This window comes from Symphodus melops (assembly GCF_947650265.1).
Source record: "Symphodus melops genome assembly, chromosome: 15".
In the NCBI taxonomy this organism is placed as follows: domain Eukaryota; kingdom Metazoa; phylum Chordata; class Actinopteri; order Labriformes; family Labridae; genus Symphodus; species Symphodus melops.
This window is the reverse complement of record NC_136705.1, coordinates 7,987,963-8,014,922: the sequence shown is the minus strand read 5'-3', so window position 1 is coordinate 8,014,922 and position 26,960 is coordinate 7,987,963. Positions and strand designations below refer to the sequence as shown.

The window sequence follows — 26,960 nt, the reverse complement described above, 5'->3', positions numbered from 1 at the left end:
AGAAGTGACATCATTCAAACCATTTGAACTATTTTTTTTCAATATCATGAACTACCAAATGACACATCAACACTTCTTTTACAAAGTAATTCATTACATTTAACAGGAACTGTTAATTCAAGCAACATAACACCAAGCAAGCAAAGTAGCAAATGGTCAATCAACAGAAATTCCCACAACAATATAGGTTTTCATTTCTGGGTGGAAGGGGAATATGATTGATTTCATTAACTTTTCTTATATCGATTAACTTCAATTGTTGAGAAACCAGAATGAGGCGTGCATACAGCATTTAGACCAAATCCATTGAAATATATCACAAAGATTACCTTCTCATATGCATCCTTCTGTTCACATGGCAAACCTTAACCTTGATACTCTACAAGTCAACCTGTGACTAATCTTGATGTTTATTTCTAACCTTTGAGAATAATACGCACACACATTAAGTAATTTACATGTGAGCATGTACACAATGTCCCAATGACATTTATTGAATTCCAGTTACTTTGACATTTGCACTTTTCATGGCCCACTACCTTTTCAACTAACAGTTTAGTTGCTTTCTCCGTTTCATACAGGTCCAGTATGTGTGAAGCTACTGTTCCCCAGGACTGTATTATATGAAGGCATATAATACACGCCACCGCCAAAGTCTTTGTATTGATTGGCTTGCAGCACAGGCTGTAAATTTTAATGGATGACGCCTGAATTATGTCCCCCGTCTTCTGCTGCAGGGGGGGCTTTGTAATCCAATCAATAGTGGACGCAATGCTGGAAATGCAATCTCACCCTAACTCCCAGTCAACCTTACGACTGGAGCTGAGGAGGGTTTTAAGCCTCTCAACAAACATTTCGCTTGTCTGTCAATCCGTTCAGTTACGTTGCTTATTGTCAATGTTATGTTACGTTACGTTATGTGGCATGCCCATGTGAGGCTATAGTCCTCGTCACAGCAGTCGTCCTTTGCCTCATGCTGTCCTCAAATCTCCTCCTAACATTTTCTGTCTCTTTTCAGATGTCTTGGATAATAAAGGCAAACATGGACCAAATGTTTAACAAAACAAAAAAAACCCCATTATAAATGAACTTTGTATAGATAGTCTCTTCTTTTTACATCATGTCCTGCTTTCTGAGACCACCTCTTCATCCGACAGGGAAATACAAAAAAACAACTCTGGAGGTTTATATGGATCCTTCTGAAATGTTAATGCACATGTGAAAACAGCTCTAGACAGAGGGCTATTAGGTAGTCATGAATCTAAGGAGAGGCCCAATAGGATGACCATGTAGGTTTACATTTTTTGTTACGCCCCTGTGAAGACACTGAAACCACGCTTGGCCCAGTATACAACTTCCTTTTTCAAAATATGTGATATAAGTCTCAGTGACAATATTATATCCTCATTACATTTCACCTCAATTTCTGTAACAAAGCTGTGGCTCTAAAAGTGATCCCCTGGTCATATTATATGAATAATAACATTACAATGTATTTTCCACCAATTTTCGAATAGCTTACTTGGTAAGTATTAATGAAGTGTGTCCAATAGATATGGGCATTTGGAAACCTGGACACCTTCATTTCTCGCTGATAGGGGTAATGCTACAGTACGTGACCTCTCCCGGCTGTCCTGAGCAGTTCTGAAGCAGAATGGGCTGCAGCAGCATTCCTGGCCAGGACAGCCGTGAATGTGATTGGGAGGGGCGGACTGAGAAGCAGCAGCAGCAGCAGCAGTCTGGGGTCCAACATCCTCTCTGTTGAGGCTCGTGTCCCCCCCACATTTGCCTTCTTCAAAATCCTCCGGATCCCATGTCTGTGCGTATTTAACCGCTCTTTCATTCAGCAGGAAGCGGTGACACGAAGTAAAAGTTGAGAGAGACACCGAAAGAAGAAGCGTGGAGGCTGTTTTGTTGATGTTTTCTTCTTCTTTGGCCCGGTAACCTCAGTAATCCAGGAAAATTGCTTGGTGTAGCTGTATCGGAGAGAAGGCAAGGGAGGAGGTGAAACTGCGGGAAATGATGACTGAGAAAGAAACGGCGACAGAGAAGATAATATCAGGTAAATACGCTCAAATGTTAAACAGTTTTCTATAGTTTTAAGCACTAGTCATTTTTGACATCAATGTATGCACGCGCACGTACACAGCCCATCTCGGTGTGGTCGTTTTTTTTGGACGTTCGCGTGCACTGTAGTAAGATTTCTGAGACTTGCGGTAAAGGGAAATGCGGTTCAATCAAACATGTTCGGTGCTAAATATCGATACAGAGCGTGTCTGCCACCTCACATGCTGCTGAAGGAGGCTGCATGGTCTCTGAAGCAGAGCTGTGGCTTTTCCAAGGGCAGCCGCAGTGTGCAGGACCTCGCCTACCGCCCTGCACAGAGCAGCTCTCTGCACACGAACATGGCGGCTCGTCAAAGTTTATCACGCTGGTTTTATTTTTTATTTCAGACTGCGAGGTTAGCGTCGATGTGTGAGGTTGTTTTTTGTTTGTTTGCTGGGAACATGTAGTGCCCAGTTCGATCCTCCATAACGGTGCAGAGTTTGGTCACGTGGCCCCGTCCCACCGGAGTTGTGACTCAATGCAGCAAAAAAAAAAAGTGTGCTGCACCAGGGCCTCAGGTAACGCAGTGTTCATTCCCACCCGCATACACGGCGATGCTGGTGGCAGCCAGGCTTGGGTTGTAATCTAAGATGTGTTTTTAAAACAGTGTCACACATTTCCTTTACGTTCATTTCTGCTGAGGCAAGAGATAAGTTTACCCTGACCGCTTTCTTCTCTCAGGTATGACGTACAATATCTCAGTCAGACGAACTCCATTGGCATTTTTTTGTATTTTATCATTGCTCGCTCTTCCAAAGTCCCAGAAATGAATTAATTCCTTCTCACTATTTGTTATAATTTAGTCTAGTCATACTTAAACATTCTGCGTGCACTTTACACACAAAGTTGATGTTAGTTTGGGCAGGTTTTAGAGTATAGAGTTCACGATTGTTTTTTGAAGTGATGCTGTGGAGGGCACTGTGCGCCTCAACTTTACGCACTGAAATGTGGGGCTAATGCTGCCAATTCATTCATTTAGGCCAACAGGAGCTACTTCTTCCAATAATTACAAGCTTGTAGATAATTTAACATGAAGCTTTGCCGTTGTTGAACCCCCCCCCCCCCCAATGTTATGCAATGCATCTGAAAGAGTGCTCTACAGACTACACCCTGATGATGTCCCACAGGGATGAGAGCTAAATACCAGACTGTGTGCGACTTAAACTTTGTAAGATAGAATGGTTTCTTTTGCTGCAGTGCTATTTAAAGGTATACTTGTTACTCATGGATCAATAAAGTCTTACTGGAAAGATTTCCTAACCAGCGCAGATATATACTGAGAGATATACTGTTGCCTGGATGTAATTAGCAGATGTGAAGGCACACCTTTATGATGTAAATGAGGAGATTATCACACTGCACGGTGTCATCTGCTGAAGTTGCTTGTTTTGACACCCTCTGTCTTCAGATACTTCCCTGTAACCCCCCCCCCCAAAAAAAAAACAAAAAACAAAAAAAGCCCATTAAATTAAAGTCTCAAGGGCATTCTAACCTTTTTTGTGGTTCAGACTGGTCTGTGAGAATAAACAAAATGATGAGAGAGACTAATTCTAATACAGCTTGAGTGATTGTGATTATTCCCATATAACATGAATGCAGCATAATCATGATAAATGACCCTATAACAGCCTGTCTAATATTATCATGTGTGACAATGAGCTTTACTAGTACCATTTGCCAGTCCAGTCATAAAGCGTGAGGATTTAATGGAACTTTTTTTTTCAACATATATAAATCCATTATGTCTACAATCCCTTTTTTTGGGCAATCAGCCCATTTAATTATTGTTTTTATTATATTTTCACTGCAGCTTTAGAACAATGGATAAAGAGGCCATTTGTTTATGAATCCTTAATGTTGACATGTTGCTGTCTGAACTCTCTGACCACAAACATGCGGAGGGCCAAATAAATGTGTTTTCTTCTTATCTCACTTGGTACATTTAAATGCAGGAATTGAGTTGTTATCTACCTTTGTAAATCACCATAAGCTAGAGCAGCTGTTCTCAATAGTGTTAAGACCACCCCCTTTACATCTTAAATGAGAAACTGAATCAACTTTTAGAAACTTCACAACCATTGATTTATAAAAAAAAAAAAAAAAGTTCTGTTTCAACCTCAGATTTTAGAAAATGTAATAGAACCAAATGAATATGTTTTAAAAGCGATTCATAGACATTTTGAAAAATATTGTTTTCCTGACACACATTTACAATCCACTGTAAACAGATCTGCTACTCACTTTTGGGTTCCAACCCACCAGTTCAGAACCAGTAAAGTGTAGTATGAAATGTAAAGAACTGAGAAGTTGTCTTTGTTTTCTCCAGTCGACATATATCCAGTTTGCAGTTTGATAACTTGTTAGCAAGCCCAACCTGGAGAAAGTCTAATAGTTTCAGTAAGTATAGCTATAAGGAGCTATATTGACATCTTCTGAAGCAGAGTTAGACATACTTAATACGTTAATAAATCGATTTTCACCTGGTGCTGAATAGAGGTATAGTATTAATACATACTGTATGCTCTACTCCAGTCATCTTTGAGACTGACAGAATTTCTAACTCATTCTACTGAGTTAAAGAGTTAGCAGGTAGCACGCTTAGCAGGTAAGGGCTGATCAGCGACCCCCCCCCAAAAAAAAAACAAACACCAAAGTTTTGATTCTATTTCAAATCTAAGAAGTTAAGAATCTCGATTTTGACATAAATCATTTTTTCCTCCACCCCTACAACACAATATTGCACCTGCAGTCTTAATTTGAGTTTGCAGCAGCAGTGTTGATAGGTCATACTGAAAAATCATTCAGGATTATTGCATCCTGAAATCCTGTTTACAGCGTGCATATTGTTCTTTTGCTTTGACCTGTGATAATACTGGTGTTAACCATATGTCATTATGTCAAGTTCAAGCTGTTGTTGATGATTGGAGGTCACAAGTGTCCCGTGTATGGGCGAATATGGCCCAGACTGGAGATTGATGATGAAGATTTCAATAAAGACCAGTTTGTGGCTTCATGGCAGCAGAGAATACTCAAATCTAGACAGGAAACATGCATGAAAGCATCTTTAGTCTTAGTATTTGTCTTCTCTACATTTTCAACTGAAATATTACTGCAGGGCGTCATCTTCAATGTCACATAGTAACAGTGCCAACGTTGGTTGTTCAGTGCTTATTGTCATAGAACTACAACTTCCACACCTTCCTGTTAAGTTCTTAAAAAAAGACTTGTGAAAATGTCCGAAGAATACTCACTTATATGATGCATGCAAAATCACATAACATTATACATGTTTAATTCACGAGTGTGGCGTCAAAATAAGATGTCTTTCTGCTGAATCATGTTTTCGACCTTTTGCTAAGTGCAGGTAAGGCAGAGCCAAACTGCAGCCTCTTCTTTTTAAATAACAAGCCAGAATTCCCTCTGACTAAGCATTCTCTTTACATATCAGGGAACAAGGATAGTGTCTTATGTTATCAGTTTCCAAGGTGCTCTCAAGTCAGCACTGGCCTCGGTGTAAGGCGGGCCTCTTTGCTGACAAAGCTTTTTCTCTTTATTGACCGTTCATGTCTGATCCCTCGTGGCCCAGACACTGCAGTGTAATGCAGTGCAGTAAGTTAACACTTTAAATTGACATCAGTGGTAACACCACTCAGCTGATTCCCTTACAATAAAGAGCATTTCTTAATATGAGCAGTTATTATTGAGCAATCAAGTGTTTTAACAAGTGTCAGGCAAGTATCTATACAAACCTCATACTGTACATAAATCATGTGTTGTATATGAAGGCAGGTTGGTAGAGTATGACTGTGTTTGAAACCTAATACTTTCATACCAAAGTTGTATGTTTTGAGATCATAGTATGCAATTTTGTATATGGTGAAAATACCCGGATGTACACGAAATCAAACACAATTTTAAAGCATGAAACAGAAGCATACTGGTCAGACTAAAACTGCCCCACAATGCACTGCAGCTCTCAGACTTTCCAAACGCAGAACTCAGCAGCTAGCCAACTAGCAGGATCATACCATAGCTCAGGCCTCGACGCTGAAATGCCATGCCAAGATCTTTTTAGCTGTACTGATCCAAACTGGACCGCTTGGCGGAAATAGGGATTCAAATTGTTGCCCTTTCTTCGGCATACTTGGACATACTTTAGCAACCACTTGTAGGACAGTCAAAATCTGCGACTCTGGATGTCATGGCAACAAGTTAGAGTGAAGCATTGATATTTTATCCCCACAAAAGATCATTTTAAAATTCAAATTTAGAGCCTACTTGTTACATAAACATTCAGCTCACCCTCTACTGTTGTGCAGTTAAAACATCCCGCCTGAGTGTGAAAAAGCCAAAGCGACTTCATTTACCTCACTGTGCTTGGTAAATGAAAGGGTCTTTGCCTGTTGTTGACGTCTGTCTGTGAATCGTCTGAGTTAGGGGGAGGGTGTCAGACAAGGTGTTGAGGGGGTTGGATGATTTAACACCCGGGCCATTAACGTCTCTAAGATGTCATTTTTCAGTCACAAACCCTGTGTGAGAGACAGCGAGTCGAACAGTTGCATTTCATTGAATGGGAGGTGATACATTTCTGGTTATTGCATAGGTAGGTAGCATGTGTGAAATGCGATACAGCACAGTCTTTTCTGCTCAACTCTCTTTGTGTTTAACTATCGTGTTAGAATGGGGGGAAATGTCTTCATGCTGTAGTAATGCTACTTTCCATTTACCTCAGAATTGGGAAGTCGGAGCTGGGAATGACGTCACATCCCAGTTAAATGTGTTCCAGTTGCAAGTATAAAAAGCAAAGAGTTGGACACCTCCAGGAGTACCTTTGTGCTGTTAGCTAATACCAAACGGTAGCAACATCCTACATGCTAGTCTATGCACAGAAATAAAAGGACAGCATGTCCACAGATCAGTGTGGTTGATTTAAGTACACAAAGAGGAGCAAGCAGCACAAACACTATAGTTACAGCTTTAATGTACAGTTAATGTTCCACCAGCGCTACTATTGACTGGACTCTGTTGCTCTGTGTTGTTGTTTGTATTGATTTCATCAGATAGTTTTACTATCATTCCATTTTCAAACCTTTTAATGTTATTTATTGTTTGAACTTGGAAAATAATTAAATAAAATAGCCTTTGAGAATTAAGAAAGAAGCCTTCCATGAACTTTAGATGTATTAGATCTGGGATGCATTAAACAAAAGGAAAAAAATGCTCTTGCCGGTTGAACTCCCCTCTGAATTAGTGGCCTGTCAGCGCCAACCAAAACAAACTTCAAAACGATGAAGTAATTGTCCAACTCCCTAAATGATTTGTTGTCTGGGCCAAATGTGAGGCTTTTTCAGCATTGTGTCATGTTGCAGACCTGAGCCATGTGGAGTAGGAGGTGAGGATCTGTGGAGTCGAGGGAGTTACAGGATGGGGGAGGTGCTACACAGGCCATCAGATAGGAGCTGTAAAGAGAGAGAGAGGGAGGAAACTGTGCTCATTTGAAAATGAAAACACTGGAAGGAAGTCTGTATTTTGACACATTGCTCTACCATCTGCAGATGTTTTGGGACATGGTTTGGCTTTTGAAAACGTTCTCACCAGAAAACTCATTTGATCCTGAATACTCACATCATCACACACCGAGAGTTTAAAACAACATGCGGGGTTTTCAGCCAGATGGTAATAGGTTTCATATGTGGCTGTGGCATGTCAAGTATGTAAATCATCACAGAGTTTATATTTTAGTAAAAGTGCTGCATACTCTTTAGTGATTGTGGAGAAGCTCATCCGCATATCACAGACACACAATCTTAAACTTTGAATCCACATGCTTTTATTACTATGTAACCAGGGGTGTGAGGATACACTGGACAATACTTTAACACTATTCAAAAAAAACTTTGATAACAAAATATGTAATTGGAAAAATATCTTTTATTTGATCAACAGTAAAAAAAAAAAAAAAAAATCAAATCAATGCCGATTTTTTTAACTAGTCATCTTGTAAAGAATTCTGTCACAGCATATTGTTTCGGAAATGATCCTGTTTGCGTTTCTGCAGCCAAGCGTGACATGTTGCGGCTGTGTCTCAGTTGGTGGAGTCATCGTCTCTCAAGCGGAAGGTCGGGGGTTTGAACCCCAGCTTATGTCCTTGGGCAAGACCTGCTGCATCCAGGCCGTATGAATGTGTGTGAATGGGACTAGTTACTTGATGCTCAATATACTGTACATAGCTACCAGCCAACCGTCAGTGTGTGAATGGATATGACATGGCTGTGACATGTGGTGTAAAAGGGCTTTGAGTAGTCAGAAGACTAGAAAAGGTCTTTTCAAGCTCAAGTCCATTTACACTGTTCGGTAGGTGGCCATGTAAGCTGGAAGCTTACATGGCCACCTCAGCTGCCTAATAACGTAACATCTAGGGCTGAAACGATTCCTCGAATAACTCGATTACAAAAATTCATCGAGGAATTTTCGCTGCCTCGAGGCTTCGTTAAGTTTTTTTTTTTTTTTTGCGTCATCAAAACTTTGGTATGAGTATAAAACACGTTTAATGTAGCTGCAGCTACCTGCTCCTCTCTCTTACACACAGACACTTCAACACGCGCGCACACGCGAGCGCGGCGTGCCCCTTTTAACTTTTAGTCAGCACACAGTTGATCCGTGATCCATACGACCGAGTCGGGAACACGTGATCCGGTCAAACTGTCGACTTTTCTCCGTTCACTCTCTCCGTGTTTGCAGCTAACATAACGATAGCAGCGTCCTCTCACAGTCTCTGTCATAGACGCGTCTCTGGTCTCTGTAGTCTCAGCTAACGTAACGATAGCAACGTCCTCTCACAGTCTCTGTCATAGACGCGTCTATGGTCTCTGTAGTCTGTGAGCGCGCTGAATGCACGCGCTGCAGGAGCAGACAGAGATACACTTTTAACAATATACAGGCTGATTATATGAAATGTCTGATGTCTTCAAAGCTAAATCAAGACAGAACTTGTTTGTGGAATAATAATTTAGCAAATATATATTTAACGTTTCTCAATTTCCTTATCTGACATAATGATTGATTCTGTGATTGATTCAACAGAACATAATGCTTTCTCAATTAAATACTGTAACAGATGTGTAGGCTACACAAAACAGTATTTGTTATTTCAGCCATTAAAACGTGTTTGGCCTGTATTTTTCATCTACCTGCCGCCTTGACCAGTGAATCAAAAGTTTATTTGGGTGACTGTCAGTAATATGGTGAGTGTCAGCAGCTGTGGAGCAGAGGTGGTTGGTTGTAACAAGCAGGCGTTACTATGGTAACTGCAAAGAAGCAGGTTTGTAGGGACGACCCAAGATGAGTTAAACCTTAATTAAGCAAAAGTATGATTTATTCGATTACTCGATTAATCGCCGGGATATTCGATAGAATACTCGATTACTAAAATATTCGATAGCTGCAGCTCTAGTAACATCATAGCAGCGTGACACACCCTGCTAATAAATTCAACAAAAGGAGAAAAACGCAACACAAACAAAACCAACGATGGAAGACATCCAGCAATTCATCTAATTAGTCACTGACATGTGACTCTTTATTACAAAACTCAATCCAGCTTTGTTTTAGAGAAGGCTGTGTGCGGCGAGGAGAAATACAGACGAAAAAGCAATCGACTCTATTTATACACAGCAGGGTTGTGTTTGCTGCTGTCAAACAGGAAGTAAGGCTTCTTTCGACCAATCAACAGACGGCAGTGTTTAAGCTCCACCTTTTAGGGTCGGATCGATATTCTTGGCACCCCAACAGAAGGGTACCAAACAGTAGGACGACACGGGTCATCTTTCTTTCTCAATAGACACGCCACAAAATGTGTGCCGTACCGAAACAAACTGAACTGAACAGTTTGGTGGAAACGGGGCTTTAATGCCGCCACTAGTATCGCAACAGAACCACAGATGTCAAGGTTCGTATCAGATCACAGACTTTTGCCTGCGATTGGACCATTTTTCAGGTCGGCACAATATTACTTTTGTGCTCCTAATCTAAGTTTGACACAAACTGCTTTTTATCAGCACTTCAAATCCGAATGCATCTCCATGCTGTTCAAGAGTGCATCACATCCACAATTTTCCTATATACTCATTGCTACAAATACTGTAATGATAATACATCTGTTGGATAAATCTGAACTCTCTTTTTCTTGAGTGGGTTTGAAAAACGTTTTTTTTAATCCTCCGTTGAGGGACATCAGCTTTCTGTGAATATCATGTCTGCTGTGATCGACAGAAAAGATGATGGTTATCTGATTTGTGATTGTTTTTCTCACATCACCTTTGTTTGCAGCGTAAGACAAAACAAACAGGGAGTTCATATGTTCAAATTCTGATGCAAACAGCTTTGTAATGGATAGGTTTTTTTCCCCCAAGTTTTTCTTCTTTTTTAAAAGCTATATGTTGGGTCTTTTTATGCCTTTATTTATCAGGCACATGTCCAGCATGGCAAAGGTGTTGCCTCTTTGCTCATTTCCACATCATCTGTGCTAATTGCATTCCATCAGTACACTGTTTTGCTCCATCTGACAGCCAGCGCCCTCACCAGGCCCATTTCTGAAGTGTGAGCGCAGCCGTGAGCCTCTGAACACGCAGGTTGACAAAACCACAGAAGAATGACAAGATCGCGTTCAAATAACATGTTGCTTTGTCTATCTGAGGAGGATTTGTTCATTCGGCGCCCGTTTTAACTTGATGGTGATAACTCGATGGCACAAACAATCTGAAGTCCGTCTATATAGTGTGCATTTCCGTGATTGATTTCCTGTCTGGGTGGATCCATTCTGTTCAGCTTGACGTGTGCTTGCAGCGAGGATCCATGATAAATAAACCTGGTGCGTATTTGAATCTGAGCAGAGCGTGGTTGTGCTGCTGGCGTGCTGGAGACGGACATCAGTGGAAACAGGAGCATTGACTAGAGTAGCAGAAATCGCTAACATAGTGCGTGGCGCTCACAGACCACAGTTCGCACAGATTATGTGGCAATTTGCAGTGAGAGAATCAAAAGTTCAATTGGTGTGAGCTCCCCTCATTTTCAACTCTTGCAGTTATCTGTTTGAAGAAGGAGAGATTAGTGAAGTTAATATGGACATGACCGTAAGGTGAATAAAGGACAGACTTCTAATATTTAGAAAAGGCGGTGATGAGCTGAATCATGAGACGGATATAGAAAGTATGCTATCAAGTACATTCATCTACTATGGCACTGTGATCAGAGCAAGTCATAGATTCAGCATTAGAAGCATCTGTTTGGAGAGATGAATTTGACTCTGTCAAATGTTCCCCTGGCATTTTTGGATCTCACTTTTAGCTTTAAAACAGAACCGATCTCTAACTATCCCAAAGCATTTGAAACAAAAAGAATTGTACATTTTAACTGGGGATCCAGAGACAGCCTGTGGTAGTCTGACGTGCAGACCAAAACCACCAGGTTCAATGTTGAATTATTCACAGGCTCATTAAATTTGCACAACCCCCCCCCCCCCCCCCCCCAAAAAAAAAAAACAGACTGAAGAATCAGATCTGAAACATAAAAAGGGTTTGATGTAATGGAATGAATCTGGCCTCATTAGTCACAACAATCTGTTCATTCAGATGTGTGTAGTTGTTGAATATTACTACGGATAATGATGTGTTAACATAGATGTCAACACAATACATTTCTATTTTTGACTCTTTAGGGTTAGGAGAAGTGCCTTCAGTTTATCAGAGACTGCGCTTGAGCAGATCTTTGCCTATTATCAGTATTCCCATTACAGACAGGCAGGAAGGAAGACCATTGTTCAGCCCAGAGTTTGAAAGCATTTCCTCAGTGTGACCGAAAGGCTCTGCCCTCTGCAGGAACCCGCTCTTTCTATCAGACAGCTCGGTTCATTGTGGGTTTTTTTTGAAGACGTCTTTGTTTCTTTGTTATAAATAACAAAGAACCACTTGGCTCATTTAGGTCGCGATCACACCGTGCCTAAGCACTTCACCCCGAAACTCCGTTTGTTAAACTTTAAAGTAAAGTTTGTTTTGCAGTGTGACAGCTCACTTTCTTGGAGCTAGCATGCGGAGCACGCAGGTACACGCTGTGTTATGGCTGTGTCTGACTAAAATAACCCAAAATAAGCCACAAAGTAGCTGTCGTGTTCTCTGTGTTGTTCTCCGATGTGCGGACGCTTTAATTTAAAGATGGCTGCATCTGATTCAAATGACTCGAAATAAGCCTCAAAGTCAGTGAAGTAGCTGTCATGCTTTCTGTGTCGCTATCTAAACTGCAGACGCAAACTCGTCCGTGCATGACTGCATGTCTTGTAAACTAAGTATATTTCATAGTAACATAAATGCGTGTGCTGTATTACGACTCTGTGTAGAAGAGGTAACCATGCTTAGGCCCCATTTGTCTTGGAGCAGTGTGAGCGCAGGCCGTGTCGGCCAGCGGGGGAATGGGGGAGAGGGGCCAATCTGCTTCAGTAAAAGTCCTGCTTAGTCTGACTACTTTGATGCAATCATGTTCAGTAAATGTGGAGATAGAGAGTATAATAAGGAGATGAAACGTGCCAAATCAAGATATAAACACATTTACAGTATTTTTTTAGATGTTTTAAAATTCATAATGCTGCCTAGCTTGATGGTTTGGGTAGTTTGGCTTCTTTGAGCGTGCCCCATTAAAATGCACTGTCTGGGTTGTCTCTCTGCCTTTTCCTTATAAAAGTCTGCAAGTGTTATATAACCAGCTGCAGGCTTGTTACTGACCCTCTGCTTTTGATTCCACTGGTGATGTCATCTCTGGAAAGTGCCTGGAAGAGAATTCAATCTGTGCTCTGAAGCCAATTATACACTTCTTTTAAAAAATGAATTTTTTTTTACTAAAAGTAATCATATTATTAGACCGTGCAACTGTGTGCAAATTCTGAGGTCAAAAAGGTCAATTCTGAGGAAAAAAAACGAAGAAAAAAACATTGTCGGTCGGTCGGGATCAAAATACACACATTGTTATAGGATGTAATAGTGTAACTCAGTTAGCTGAGCGGCACTGGTAATGTGCTCACCCACTACATAGATCTTTGCCATCTTTGTCATCAATTACTTGGTAAAACAGTTGTCATAGAACAATTATTGTTATGATTAGAATAATGTAGAACCAAGAGCACAAGACAGAAACCGAAAATGAAAACGAAGGAACAATTTATTATACACGAGTGATCAAGAATACAAGAAATATAAGTGACACTAATGTGTAACATGAAACTATGTGACTCGAAGAATGTGTACAAGTTATCAAATGTGACAATCAACTATGTGTACATGAAAATCTAAGTGACTCTAAATGTGCAACAACAAACTATGTGACACGAGGTGTACAAGGAACGCGTGAAGAAGCCAGATCAGACGAACAAGACGACGACAGAGACAGGGACAGGAACGCAGGACTGGGAACACTAAGAGGAGAGAGAACACGGAGGTTAATAAACACGACAGGGAATTATACAAGAAATATCACTGGAGCACTGAAAACACTAGAGAGCTACTGACCACAATGGAACAACAATAATCTGGCGCTGGCCTCCTGGCAGAAGCCAGCTTAAGTAACCCGGTGATTGGATGAGCCACACCTGTGGACACTGATTGATAGTTAGAGACACAGAGGGAATGACAGACAGGGAAACAAAACACACACACGTGGGGAAGAGACACAAACAAACCCAAACATGACAGTACCCCCCCCTCAACGACTGCCACCTGGCGGTCTACCAGGCTTATCGGGGAACTGTCTATAGAAGTCTCTGATCACCGAGTGATCCAGAATAAGAGCTCTGGATATCCAGCTCCGCTCCTCCGGTCCGTACCCCACCCAGTCCACAAGGAACTGGAAACCCCTTCCTCTGCGTCGAACGTCCAGGACTTTGTTGACTGTGAACGCTGGATGACCATCGATGAGCCGGGGGGGTGGAGGGGCGACGGCCGGAGGGCTCAAGACACTCGTGACCACTGGTTTGACCTGGGAAACATGAAAAGTGGGATGAATTTTCAGAGCCGGGGGAAGTCTGAGACGGACCGAGGAAGGATTTATGACCCTTTCAATTTCATAAGGCCCAATGAACCGGGGAGCCAACTTTCTGGACTCAACACTGAGAGGAATGTCTTTAGCATTTAACCACACTTTTTGTCCCGGCGCATAACTTGGCGCTTGAATTCTGTGCCGGTCGGCCAAACTCCGATTCCGCTCCTTAGTCCTAAGTAAGGCCGACCTGGCCTCCCTCCAGGTCCTGCGAATCCTTCGCAGATGATTCTGGACGGAAGGAACCGCGATCTCCGCCTCCTGACTGGGAAACAGGGGAGGTACATATCCCAAAGCGCACATGAAAGGTGCCATACCTGTCGCCGAGGATGATAATGAATTGTGTGCGTATTCTACCCACGCCAGATGCTGACTCCAGCTGCGTGGTCTCTGAGCACACACACAGCGAAGCATGGCTTCCAAGTCCTGGTTGGCCCGCTCCGTCTGACCATTCGACTGCGGATGATATCCAGACGACAGGCTGACGGTGGCTCCCAAAGCACGAACAAACGCCCTCCACACCTGTGAGGTGAACTGCGGTCCTCTGTCTGAAACAATATCCATAGGAATGCCGTGCAACCGAAACACGTGGATTGTTATTAAATCCGCGGTCTCGGCAGCAGAGGGCAGTTTGGGTAACGCCACAAAATGTGCTGATTTAGAAAAGCGATCAACAATAGTCATTACCACAGTGTTACCTTCCGAGTCTGGGAGACCCGTGACAAAGTCCAGAGCGACATGCGACCAGGGACGTCCTGGCACCGGAAGAGGATGCAGCAACCCCGCTGGCGGCCGGTGAGAAGCCTTGCCCCTAGCACAGACTGAACAGGCTAACACAAAGTCCTTGATGTCCACGCCCATAGTAGGCCACCAGAAGTGTCTTTTTATAAACTCCGTAGTGCGAGCAACTCCGGGGTGGCACACGAATTTGGAGGAATGCCCCCATTGCAGAACCTGGGAACGAACACTATCAGGCACAAATAAACAGTTAGTTGGACCACCACCGGGGTCCGGGTGATCCCTTTGGGCCTCTCTCACTAGAGACTCCATCTCCCACGTAACAGACGCTACCAAGCACGAGGGAGGCAAAATAGTGTCAGGTGCACTAGAAGTCTCGTTCTCTTTGCTAAACCTTCTAGAGAGAGCGTCTGGCTTAATATTCTTGTTACCTGGTCGATACGTAACCGTGAAGCTGAACCGGGTGAAGAACAGCGCCCACCGGGCCTGCCTTGGGTTCAGTCTTTTGGCCGTCTGGATGTACGACAGATTTTTATGGTCTGACCAGACCACAAACGGCATCTCCGCTCCCTCCAGCCAATGACGCCACTCCTCCAAAGCCAATTTCACGGCCAACAACTCCTTGTTGCCGACGTCGTAGTTCTTTTCGGCTGGAGAGAGCTTGCGGGAGAAAAAAGCACAGGGATGCACCTTATTATCCTTAGAATCCCTCTGGGACAAAACGGCTCCTACCCCAAGGTCCGAAGCATCCACTTCCACGATGAACTGCCTTGTGGGGTCCGGTTGCACGAGGATCGGGGCTGATGAAAACCTCTCTTTGAGGTCCACGAACGCCTTTTCTGCCGCCGGTGACCAGGAAAAGGGCACGTTGGAAGAAGTCAACCTGGTGAGTGGCGCTACTACCTGGCTGTAGTTCCGGATAAACCGCCGGTAAAAGTTCGCGAAGCCCAGGAACCTCTGCAGCTGCTTCCTGGTAGTCGGTGTCTCCCACTCCAACACTGCTTCCACTTTCGCCGGGTCCGTCCTGACCCGTCCGCCCTCCAGGATGTAGCCAAGGAAAGAAACTGAGTCAGCGTGAAACACACATTTCTCCGCTTTCACGAAAAGTCTGTTCTCTAAGAGTCTCTGGAGCACCTTCTGCACCATGACGATGTGCTCGTCCAAGTCCTTAGAAAATATCAAAATATCGTCCAGATAAACGAACACAGAACGGTTAAGAAAATCACGGAGAATGTCATTAATCAGAGCCTGGAAAACGGCTGGGGCGTTGGTTAATCCGAAAGGCATCACTAGGTATTCAAAGTGTCCTAGTGGTGTATTGAACGCTGTCTTCCACTCGTCCCCCTCTCGAATGCGAACCAGATGATAAGCGTTCCGCAGGTCCAACTTGGTGAAAACAGTAGCTCCGTGTAGAGGCTCGAAGGCTGAACTGATTAGGGGTAATGGGTACTTATTTTTAACAGTAATATTGTTCAACCCCCTAAAATCAATGCACGGACGAAGAGACTTGTCTTTTTTCTCTACAAAGAAAAACCCTGCCCCAAGTGGTGAGGACGAAGGCCGAATAATGCCGGAATTCAGTGACTCCGTGATATATTTCTCCATAGAGGACTTTTCGGGACCAGACAGGTTAAACAAACGACTTGACGGTAGGGGGGCACCCGGAAAAAGATCAATGGCGCAGTCATAGGGTCTGTGCGGGGGTAAGGATAAGGCTTTCTCCTTACTAAATACTTCCCTCAGGCTGTGGTAAACTGAAGGTACTGCAGCTAATTCCGCGGACGATACCGAGGAAACACGAGGAGCTACATCACAGGAAGGATTAGCCGCAGTAAGACAGTGCGCGTGACAAAAATTACTCCACCCGGTAATCCGACCCATGGACCAGTCGATATCCGGGTTATGACGTTGAAGCCAAGGTAGACCGAGAACTAAGGGAGCGTTAGACGATGGCATGATATTGAAGATTATCTCCTCCCTGTGGTTCCCTGCAACGGTCAGTAATAACGGGGAAGTCTCGGACTCGATGCGGGCTATGAGCTGACCACTTAAAGCGTCCACCTTGAGAGGTGTCGAGATGGGCTGACTCGTGATCTTAGCTTGGTTAACTAATTCCACGTCAATGAAATTAGAGTCCGCTCCCGAATCCACCAAAGCAAGGATAGTAAAAGGTCTTCCTTTAACAAGGAAACTAGCCTCTACGTTGAGGCGTTTCTGAGGGGAATTAATCACTTCGGCCCTGCTCACCAGCACCCCTGCCGTCACTGGTGAGCGTGACAGTTTAACCGAACCGGACAATGATTTAGCTGATGCCCCGCCTCCCCGCAGTAAATGCAAAGCCTCAGAGAAAAACGTCTGTTTCTCTCCGCCGGAGACAAACGATTTCGCCCCAACTGCATGGGCTCCTCACTCTGAGCTGCGGTGTGAGACCTAGCACTGAGAGGATATGACGGTGACTGCTGCCCGACCGCAACGGGTGGACCCAAAAACTCTCTCTGGTCCGCTACCCGAGACACACCCCTGCTTCGCTCCCGTTGCCTCTCCCGGAAGCGGTTGTCGAGGCGGATAGCCATGGTTATTAACTCCTGGAGCGAGTTAACTTCAAGACGCCCCACTAACCCGTCCTTAACTGCCTCACTCAACCCCTTTAGAAAAATCCCCTGTAGCGCCTGGTCGTCCCAACCCAACTCTAGGGCTAGAGTTTGAAACTCGATAGAGTACTCTGCAACACTGAGCGCTCCCTGCCGTAGGCTGAGTAGCCGGTTACCGGAATCCTTGTTAGCAACCGGGTGGTCAAACACAGACGTCATAATGTCAGCAAACACCTTAAACTGAACATTATCATTACCAGGGTTGTTCCAAAACGCAGTTCCCCATGTCCGTGCTCTGCCCGAGAGCAAACCCAAAACATACGCAATCTTAGCTCTGTCAGCGGCATATGTAAGAGGTTGCGTTTCAAACACGAGAGTGCACTGGAATAAAAAAGACTTACAGTCTCCAAGTTTACCACAAAACCTTTCGGGTGCCGGGACAAAGGGCTCACGAGGCTGAGTGGTGCTGGGGGTAGAAATCACAGGGTTAGAGGGCATAATCGGAGCTGCTTGGGCAGTGAGCAGCTGATCTTCCACGCGATTCAGGCTAGCGGAAATGACGTGGAGTGATTCTGAAAGACCCCGGAGAGTCTGGTCATGATGACCGAGCATAATTCCCTGCGAGGCTATCGCGTGACGCAACGTATTATTTTCGATCTCTGACTCGGCTGGTTCCATGTCTTTGGCCAGATTATTCTGTTATGATTAGAATAATGTAGAACCAAGAGCACAAGACAGAAACCGAAAATGAAAACGAAGGAACAATTTATTATACACGAGTGATCAAGAATACAAGAAATATAAGTGACACTAATGTGTAACATGAAACTATGTGACTCGAAGAATGTGTACAAGTTATCAAATGTGACAATCAACTATGTGTACATGAAAATCTAAGTGACTCTAAATGTGCAACAACAAACTATGTGACACGAGGTGTACAAGGAACGCGTGAAGAAGCCAGATCAGACGAACAAGACGACGACAGAGACAGGGACAGGAACGCAGGACTGGGAACACTAAGAGGAGAGAGAACACGGAGGTTAATAAACACGACAGGGAATTATACAAGAAATATCACTGGAGCACTGAAAACACTAGAGAGCTACTGACCACAATGGAACAACAATAATCTGGCGCTGGCCTCCTGGCAGAAGCCAGCTTAAGTAACCCGGTGATTGGATGAGCCACACCTGTGGACACTGATTGATAGTTAGAGACACAGAGGGAATGACAGACAGGGAAACAAAACACACACACGTGGGGAAGAGACACAAACAAACCCAAACATGACAATTATATTGTATTGATAAAATTTTCCATCCATAATGGCCGTGATGCTTTCTTTTCTACTTGTGCTGCAGACAGTACTCACAGTCTTCTAGTGACACCCTCGTATCCCATCATGCTTTGTGAAGAAGTTGTCACTTTTTGGAATCGAAGGATTTTTCATCATCATCATCATCATCATTTATTTCTTTAAATTTCTCTCATTTGCAATGGTGCCGAAGTACAAGGTACAGATAAAGCCTGCCTAGAACGCTGATATTCTGCACTCCTGAGGCAGCGGTCGGTTGTGGAACAGTTGAGAGAGGTCTGAGCTCTGAAAATGGCACAGGTCACTGAGAAGATACAGTACAATTTAAAATCCACTTTGTCTTCCTCTAAACTACCGTGACAGTCCTTGTATATGATATCTCCTGGAAGATGATATACAATCAAACAATGAACGATGAGCAGTCAGGGGTTCTCTCAACAACAATATTTCACAATATCTTCACCACCTGATATAGCATTACATGCAGCTTAACCTGTCAGAAATGCTTACTTTGTGTCAAACCGAGTATTGCATCACAGAGCATTGTGTGCAAAAACAAAGCATCTCAAACATTGTTTCCTAGATGTCTTGGTTTTGAGAGTCTTTTCAAAACTGAGCACTTTGACATTGCAGGTGTCTGGAGAGAAGAAATTCCAGCTTAGTCATTCTTAAAGCTGTCAGCCCTGAGAAGCTGATATTCTACCTCAAACACTTGTGTTAGTATAGTGTTGACGTTCAATCCAACAGAAAGGAAGGTTTGGTGTTGAAATGATATGATGTAAAGGTATTAATTGTTTGTGAAACAACATGATGTATTATGTAAGTGTGTGTGTGTGTGTGAGCTGTGAATGTGGTTTCGCTTGCGTGTGTGTATGGGGCTCCGCTGTTGTCAGGCTGTTTCTCTGCATTGTGTGTCTGGGCCGATGGCCAAGTGGATGCAGTGAGCCGGGGCAGACAGGAGTGTGGGGGGGGGGGGGGTCGGTCGGGGGTTTCTCTCTGCGTGGCATGAATGAATGGGACCTCAGATTGGTCGAAGAAAAAGGACATTCTCTGCCCAAACTCATTTTGCCGTCGCCCTGATGAATGTGGCTCTTTGATAGTCTATTTTTTTTTTGTGTTTGTGCGTCTCAGTTTGCTGCAGTGAATTTAATGAGGCTCCTCTTCTGCCATTGTAGGTAACAGTTGGTGCCTTTGCTTTGAATCTGTCTCCCTGTTTCATCCAAGTCTGTCAGTCAACACCACTGTCTGCTCAAACAGGCGGCCCATTGTCTGTAAAAACCTCCCAAGATTTAATGTGGGCTTATTAACAAGTTCATTAGCATGTTACAGTTCAATATTTAAACTAGATACAGTTTGTAGACTGAGATGAAGCAGAGCTGGACTTTGTAGAAGAAGAGCAGAAAGAGGCCAACTTTACAAAACGTCCTTTTGTACAGTTTGTCTGATGAACAGTCGTGATGTAAAAGGTTGATGAATGTCGTCAGCGTCGTCCACAAAGGCGCAGTGAGTTTTTAAGTTCAGCGGCATTTTAAGCTGGAAGCCGTGCCTGCTAACATAACAGCTTATTCAGTCACGGAATAACAGACCGCTGCCAGATCTGAAGGATGAACATGGTAAAGAAAGTCCACCTGCAGAAAAACAGGGAGACACCGTCTCCGCTGACTGCTTCGTTTCCGCCTCACTCTTCTCAGTACGTCTTCTTCCTTTAGTAGTAATAACAATAGTTTTCTGACTTGCAAATGTCACGGACGCCCTCTTTGGTGTGAAATGGTATTACATGTGACTGCTGGTAAAAGCTGGTCGGTTCATACATTTTCAATGTTAAATTCTTAACAGTGGTTAACAGATGAATCACTAACAGTCCTACAAATGAGTAAACATAGACACAAAGGGCCCGAGTCACTCACAGTGTATCCATGCAGTTTGCTCTTATTGTGTCTGAATATTGAGTAAAACTGTCTTCTCCTTTACTTTGAGCTCTCCTGATGATGGAGCATCATTTCGTCCACTAACGGAGGATGAGGCACAAGGGGAGGGGGTTTATTGTGATACAGAAACGTGATTTTAAAGTCACAACGAAGATGAATTGCTTTCCTGATGCCTGGAAAGTTTGCACATTTTTTTGCAGGCTTATTTGCATTGAAGGGAGTATTTTTTTTTTCTCACAATGATTTCATGATGGCTCATTTAAATGTGTGCAACCAGTGCCTGTAAACACAGAGATGCTGTTTGCTCTGCAGTGCAGTTATGGGTGCATTGAACGCCCCGCGCAGGGTTTCAGGACGCGTCTTCTTGTCAGAGGCGGCGCTCTGCAGTGCACCGTTGTTAACTGAACCATGAGCTCGGTGCTGGGTTTGCTTGGTAATGATAGAAATATCAGTCATCGTTTGCTCTGTTTTTGAAGATTATCACTAAGATTTTGGCTTGAGCTGAACAAAACATGCAGAAGTCTGATGTACGGTGATGCTGCATCACCGACATTAATCGCCAAAAGTAGAATTTATTTGAAGATTAGGCCAGACGAAAATACAGGTGATGGTGAAGTCCTTCACCATCCCCGTCTAAATCAGGAACATTTTGTACTTTTTGCTTTCTTCCACGAGTAAGAAATACCTTACGTGATGAAATGTCTTTGCAGAAGAGAAAACGGGGGGACGGGGGGGGGGGGGAGATCTCTCCATCAAGTGCTGGAGATGTTCTTTAAACGAGGTCATTACCCAACAGAGTCATTATTTGGCACAGCGTGGTGAACAAGCATCGTTCTATCTCCATTATCCACTTTTATCTAATTTTCGTGTGAGTTAGAAGCCAGAATGTGAGCGAAATACTGTTTGATTTAACACAGAGCTCGACTGGATGACCTGCCATCTCTCATCTGGCTGATTAAAAAAAAAATACTATTATCACTATTCACGGGATTCATTATTCTCTTTGTCCTTTGCAATTTCAAAAATCAATAGAAGATTGACGTTAGCCTTTGGTTAAACTTGTTATTGACTTTCAAGTCAGAGTAGAAGTACCTGACTATTTTACTATCTGGCTCTTGTCTCTAAGTCTTCAGAGTTTCAGTCCTCGGGGGAAGAGAAGGAATGTGAGGCAACAGGAAGTCAATGCTCATACTGAGAGGAGAGAAAATAAGAATCTTCACATCCTTTTTTAGTCCGTCAGTGCTGCTATGTCAACATGAGTGCTACAGGCTTTTCAAAGGAATACAGTTTCCTGTTGAACATTGTTATTCTGCAGCCCATCAGGAAAATGGAAAACTAAACTATGCTGTGAAAAATGATGTTTTCAAAGTCAAAATGTAGGAATTTGGTTTTGTGTGCAATTGTGCACTGTTGTATATTTCTATATTTGCTACAAATATTTGCTATATTATGCTTCAGAGCAACAGTAACAGCGAGGAGTCCTCGTGAGATTAATAAAGTTTCAGATTCTAACGCACACAATCTCCCCCCCCCCCTTAGAGAACATGCATCTGTTAAGAAAAGTCCACAAAGACGTTATGAGAGGCTAAAGAACCATGGTGACTGACAACGTATTGTAATATTACCAGAGTGTGACTCTGCTAGCATCTTCAGCCTGTTGTTTGAAAACTGCAAAGCAATAGAAAAAAAACAGCAGAAATAGTTTCAAACTAGTCTCATACTGAAATATAGTCGGTCACCTTTTGTGTTGTCTGTATGCTGCTTCGATGTGGTTGTGCTGTCCCATGTGGATTGTTTAAGTTTTAAACATGGGTTGTGTTGCTCTATGCTAACATTTAGCAATCTTCTCATAGAATTACTTTGTACTGATTTAATTGAGAGAAGGCCGTTTGATGACCACGTACCACTAAATTAAATGGTAAACACAGCTGCCGTCTGATACTTCAGTTATAAAGTCATAGACAGTAAATATATATTTGAAGTGGAGATGTATAAAAAAACGTTGCTGAAAAAAGAACAATCTTAATCAAGTTTTTCAGGAAACACAAATAACTGAGCCAGATGTTGAATGTATGATATTTTTTAATTATTTTACCCAACAAGGTAATGAAAACAGATCACTATTGACATACTCATAACAGTCTTTGTCAATTATGTAACGTGAGAAAAAGAAATTACTTTTTTAACGCGCGTCTGTGACTTAGGCTGTTTTATTTTGTCTTTTGACTTGGGCAAAATAAAACGGCCTGAGTCACACTCTTGACATAGGCCATTACATTAAAGGTGTATATCAGATGATCTGTTTAACTGAGGTTATAGGCAATTTTACCAGATGTGGCCAGCCTCATAGGGAGTTGATTTAGGGATAAAACAAGATTTTTTTCTCAAAAAATGACTTATATGTATTGAGTATTCAGTTCCAATCGTACTTTTTTTAGTTTTGAATTGAAGGTTGGACTGAAAGGGTCAAAGTGTTGTCAAACAGTTATATTCACAGAACTCAAATGTTCTGATGGACATACTGAACATAAATGTATTTTCACATTGAGGTAAACAAATGGAGATGGCACAACAACAACAACAACAACAAAGCGTGTTTGCTAAACCACAGCAGTACAGCACTTGTTAACTCCAAAAAGCAGTCGCTTTATTTCTCTCCTTGTGATTTGATTTCTTTCTGGTCATTGTCAGGAATAAAAAGTCCAGGTTGTAAAGGTGATTTTGGGAGTGGGCTGCTGGGCTGCAGAGAGACAGTCGGGATGGTGGCTAGATGGAGTGTAGCCACAGGTGGTCTGTAATTCTGCACCGTAATTGCCTGGCAAAGTGTATTATGGGTCTTCAGACCACTCATCCACTCTGTAGGGGTGGACTAGAGAAAAGGGTGAGCGAGGCAGAAAAATAGGATGGATAACATGATGTCCCGTCGTGAGATGATTCTGCCAGACACTTAAAAGGTGTTAAGGGAGTATTATTATTGTGTGCGTTCAAAGAACACTTTCTGTGAAGGCTATTAAGTCGGACGAATGAAAATGATGGTGGCAAATGGGAAGACAATCTGCAATACAATGAAATGTCATTGTGTTTCAAAGCCAGGTGTTACACACATTTTCTTGTGTTTGAATGGAGGACATGTTGTCAGTCTTCTACAGGAGAGGAGCCATCAATTTCTAATGATGGTGGTGTCAAGCCCTCTGCTCAAAGGCATCTCCAGAAACTGGAAAACAATGCCACTTGAATAAGAGAACCGCCGTGCAGCTCTACAATTTGTGACCCTCTGTTCTCCAGCTTGAAGGGCGACACAGATCAAAGGGCTCATAGGCATTTAACCTAAATGCTTCAAAAGTCTTTTCATAATTAAAACACATTTCATACAGAAATCACTATGCCCTGCATCATTCAGAGGAAACTGATAAAAATCCGCACAGTTGTGCACTAAACATAAACACTAAACTTTGAACCTACAAAATAATAGAGATTTATAGATGATGATAAATCCTCTTATTGAATCCCATGATGATAAAGAGTCCACCCATTAAGGAGTGGATTATGTAACAACTGGGGAATGTTATAGAGTTGGCTGACAGTGCTTTTACATCTTCAGACATGTTTGAAAGGTTTGTACGGTTCATGTGTGACGGTTCGATCAATGGTGTGTATATATATATATATTTGGTTGGCAAACTACTTATTTAGGGCCTGTGACCTTGTTGGACACCGCTGACATGAGAGGATGGACCTCTCATGATTGGGGGGGTTTGTAGACAGACGAGGAACACGTATTAGTGTGAGAAAAACATTTTAAAGTTTATTTGGTATAACATGTTATCTGTAATATTTCCTCATCTTGGTTCATTAATTAAAGGTTACTGTGACAAGGAACCAGAGCAGAGTGAAAATGCACCATGATCTTTTTGTGTCACGTGGTCAACCGAAGCTGACCTACAGAGAGACAAGTGTCCTGAGCTGATCAGGTTAACATGTGATTGTACATGTAGACAGATGGTAACATCTGGATGACCTCATTGACCTTTGAGCTTTTTTGAGCTGAGGCTGTAAATAGTTTTCTTCACATTTTGACAGAAAGGTGATTTACTTTGAACGTTTTTTTTTTGGTCATATGTTCGGGTCAGACTGATGGAAAAGTCTGCAGTCAGAGACGCTTGAATTAGAATAACCCTCTTAAATAGAAGGATTACGATAGCTACTTTATGAATAGCACCCGTAGATTCACAACGGTCAGCTAGGACTACACCATCAACAGGATGCAATTTGAAAATTATTTATTCATAATCTTGGAATGATGATTCTGAATTAGGGGCTATTAAACGTCCAGCTGCGAGACAGGACGTGCCCCTGTAGGGCCTTATGGCAACAAAAGGAACGAAAGAATCAGAGGAGAGGGCAGAACGTGAGGAGAAAAAGAAAAAGGAGACAAAGGAAACCAGTCCTTTGCAATTGGTTGCCAAGCTAGAAACCACTTTTAAGACAATCAAAGAAATAGAGACAACAAAAAGCAAGTGAAGAAGTGGAAAAGAAAGGACAGAGCTCCAGCTTATCTCTTTAAAACTAAGATTATATTATTTGCGCTAATGGATCAAATGCTGACTTTTTTTTTCACTCATTGATTCAGGTTTCACACCATCTCTTCAGTCTTTTATCTGGGCCTTTGCAGTTGTATGTAGCAAGAAAGAATGTATTTAAAGTAATGATTCAACATAAACCCATGTCAGATTTGTTACAAGTGTCTTCCTCCGTCTTCCTCCACAGATCCGATGGCCAATCCATCTCCAGCAAAGAGTATGGGTGACCCTGGAATCACACCTCTGTCTCCATCACACATTCAGGTGACTCAATTCTCTCATTACTATTCCACATCTCCTCACATGTCTTCATAAAGATTTTACATCATGTGCTGCCACTTCTGTCTAATCTGCCACCTGTTAATCATTTGACAACATGTACTGTCCAATATGGGTCTTATAAAAAATCCCATTACTTTAAAGCCACTAAGCTGAAACTACTTCTGTCGTTTCATACTGGTAGTGTGTTTGGCCTCTTTGTTCATTGAATCCTCTGCTTCTCTCTTTTGTTACATAACGATGTCGAAGGAGCACAAGGGGATGAGCAGGGTCAAACTGACAACAAACACAGAAATGAACTGTCTGTAAAATATAAGAAGTATCCTCTGTGCCACCTCATGTGTAACAAAATGAACAAAAACAAGATGATGTGATAACTGTTTATAAACCGTACTCTGTTAAATTGAATAGCTCAACTTTGGATAGACGTTGAAAGCTAGCTGTTGCTATCAACTTATTTTCCCTGTAGTCGAGGCTGTATGAGGAAGATTTGTGATTTGCAAGACAATGGTAGAATAGTGATGATTTTATGACTTTGATGTTTACACATTACTTGTGATTCACTACTCCTAAAGTCAAAGTGATTCCAAACAGCAGAAGTGCAGCTCTATTTTAGAAAAAGGGACACAGGGCCCAGATAAGCTGTTACCATCGGAGGAGGAAAGGATGAGAATGTTTTTTGTCATTGCTGGTTATTTCTTTCAGTCAAATGCGAAGGCAGCAACATTTGCATAAATAAAACCAAAGTGATTTTCTTGTCAAACACAAAACATCCGAAACGATCTGTTTGCTTATTCAAATTGCCTCCAGTTAGGAATTCGGAGCTATCATGAAACCCAATCTCTCAGTCGCCTTCAAATTGATGTGAAATAAATGTGAGGATAGGGAATATGTAGCTAGGGCTTCATCTGATTGTGATGTTGGCATTCTGAGTGCCAAAGCAGGGAGCATGACGACCTGTTTGTCATTCATTGCTTTTGGTGAAATCTTTTTGCACCAAAAAAACAACTTAGACATCTCAAATCTACAATGGCAATAAAAACGTCATTATTGGTTGGTTCTCGTGTTTTAGTCAAGCCCACACTAGCTGAGGCCGAGACGTACCCAAGGCATTTAGGGGTCATGACTGACTCGAGACCGAGACAAGGACATGACCATAAGTATCAATAAAAAATCATCAGGTTGTGTGCAGGTGGGCGTGTCACTCCCCTAGACGCAATACTGGGAAGGTTGTGGCCATAACCGGGACAAAAATCTAAATATCAATATTGAAGTAAATTCTGCATATTGAAGAAAGATCTGTTTTCCACACTGATGCCAAGAAAAGAATGCCTCTCAGTGG

General features: G+C 42.6%; 1 protein-coding gene across 2 annotated transcripts in view; it reads left to right on the top strand.

The window, feature by feature from the left end:
- Nucleotides 1–1,201: 1,201 nt before the first annotated feature.
- The window catches only part of hspa12a (heat shock protein 12A), a 55,593-nt gene continuing 29,834 nt past the window's right edge, over nt 1,202–26,960 (top strand). Inside the window, exons 1-2 of one of the 2 annotated variants that reach the window (XM_079362993.1) lie at nt 1,202–2,062; nt 25,527–25,603. In XM_079362993.1, coding sequence (XP_079219119.1) covers nt 2,020–2,062; nt 25,527–25,603 — 120 coding nt within the window. In that variant the 5' untranslated portion in view covers nt 1,202–2,019. The remainder of the gene's footprint in view (nt 2,063–25,526; nt 25,604–26,960) is intronic. The other variant, XM_079362992.1, reaches the window with a different exon arrangement.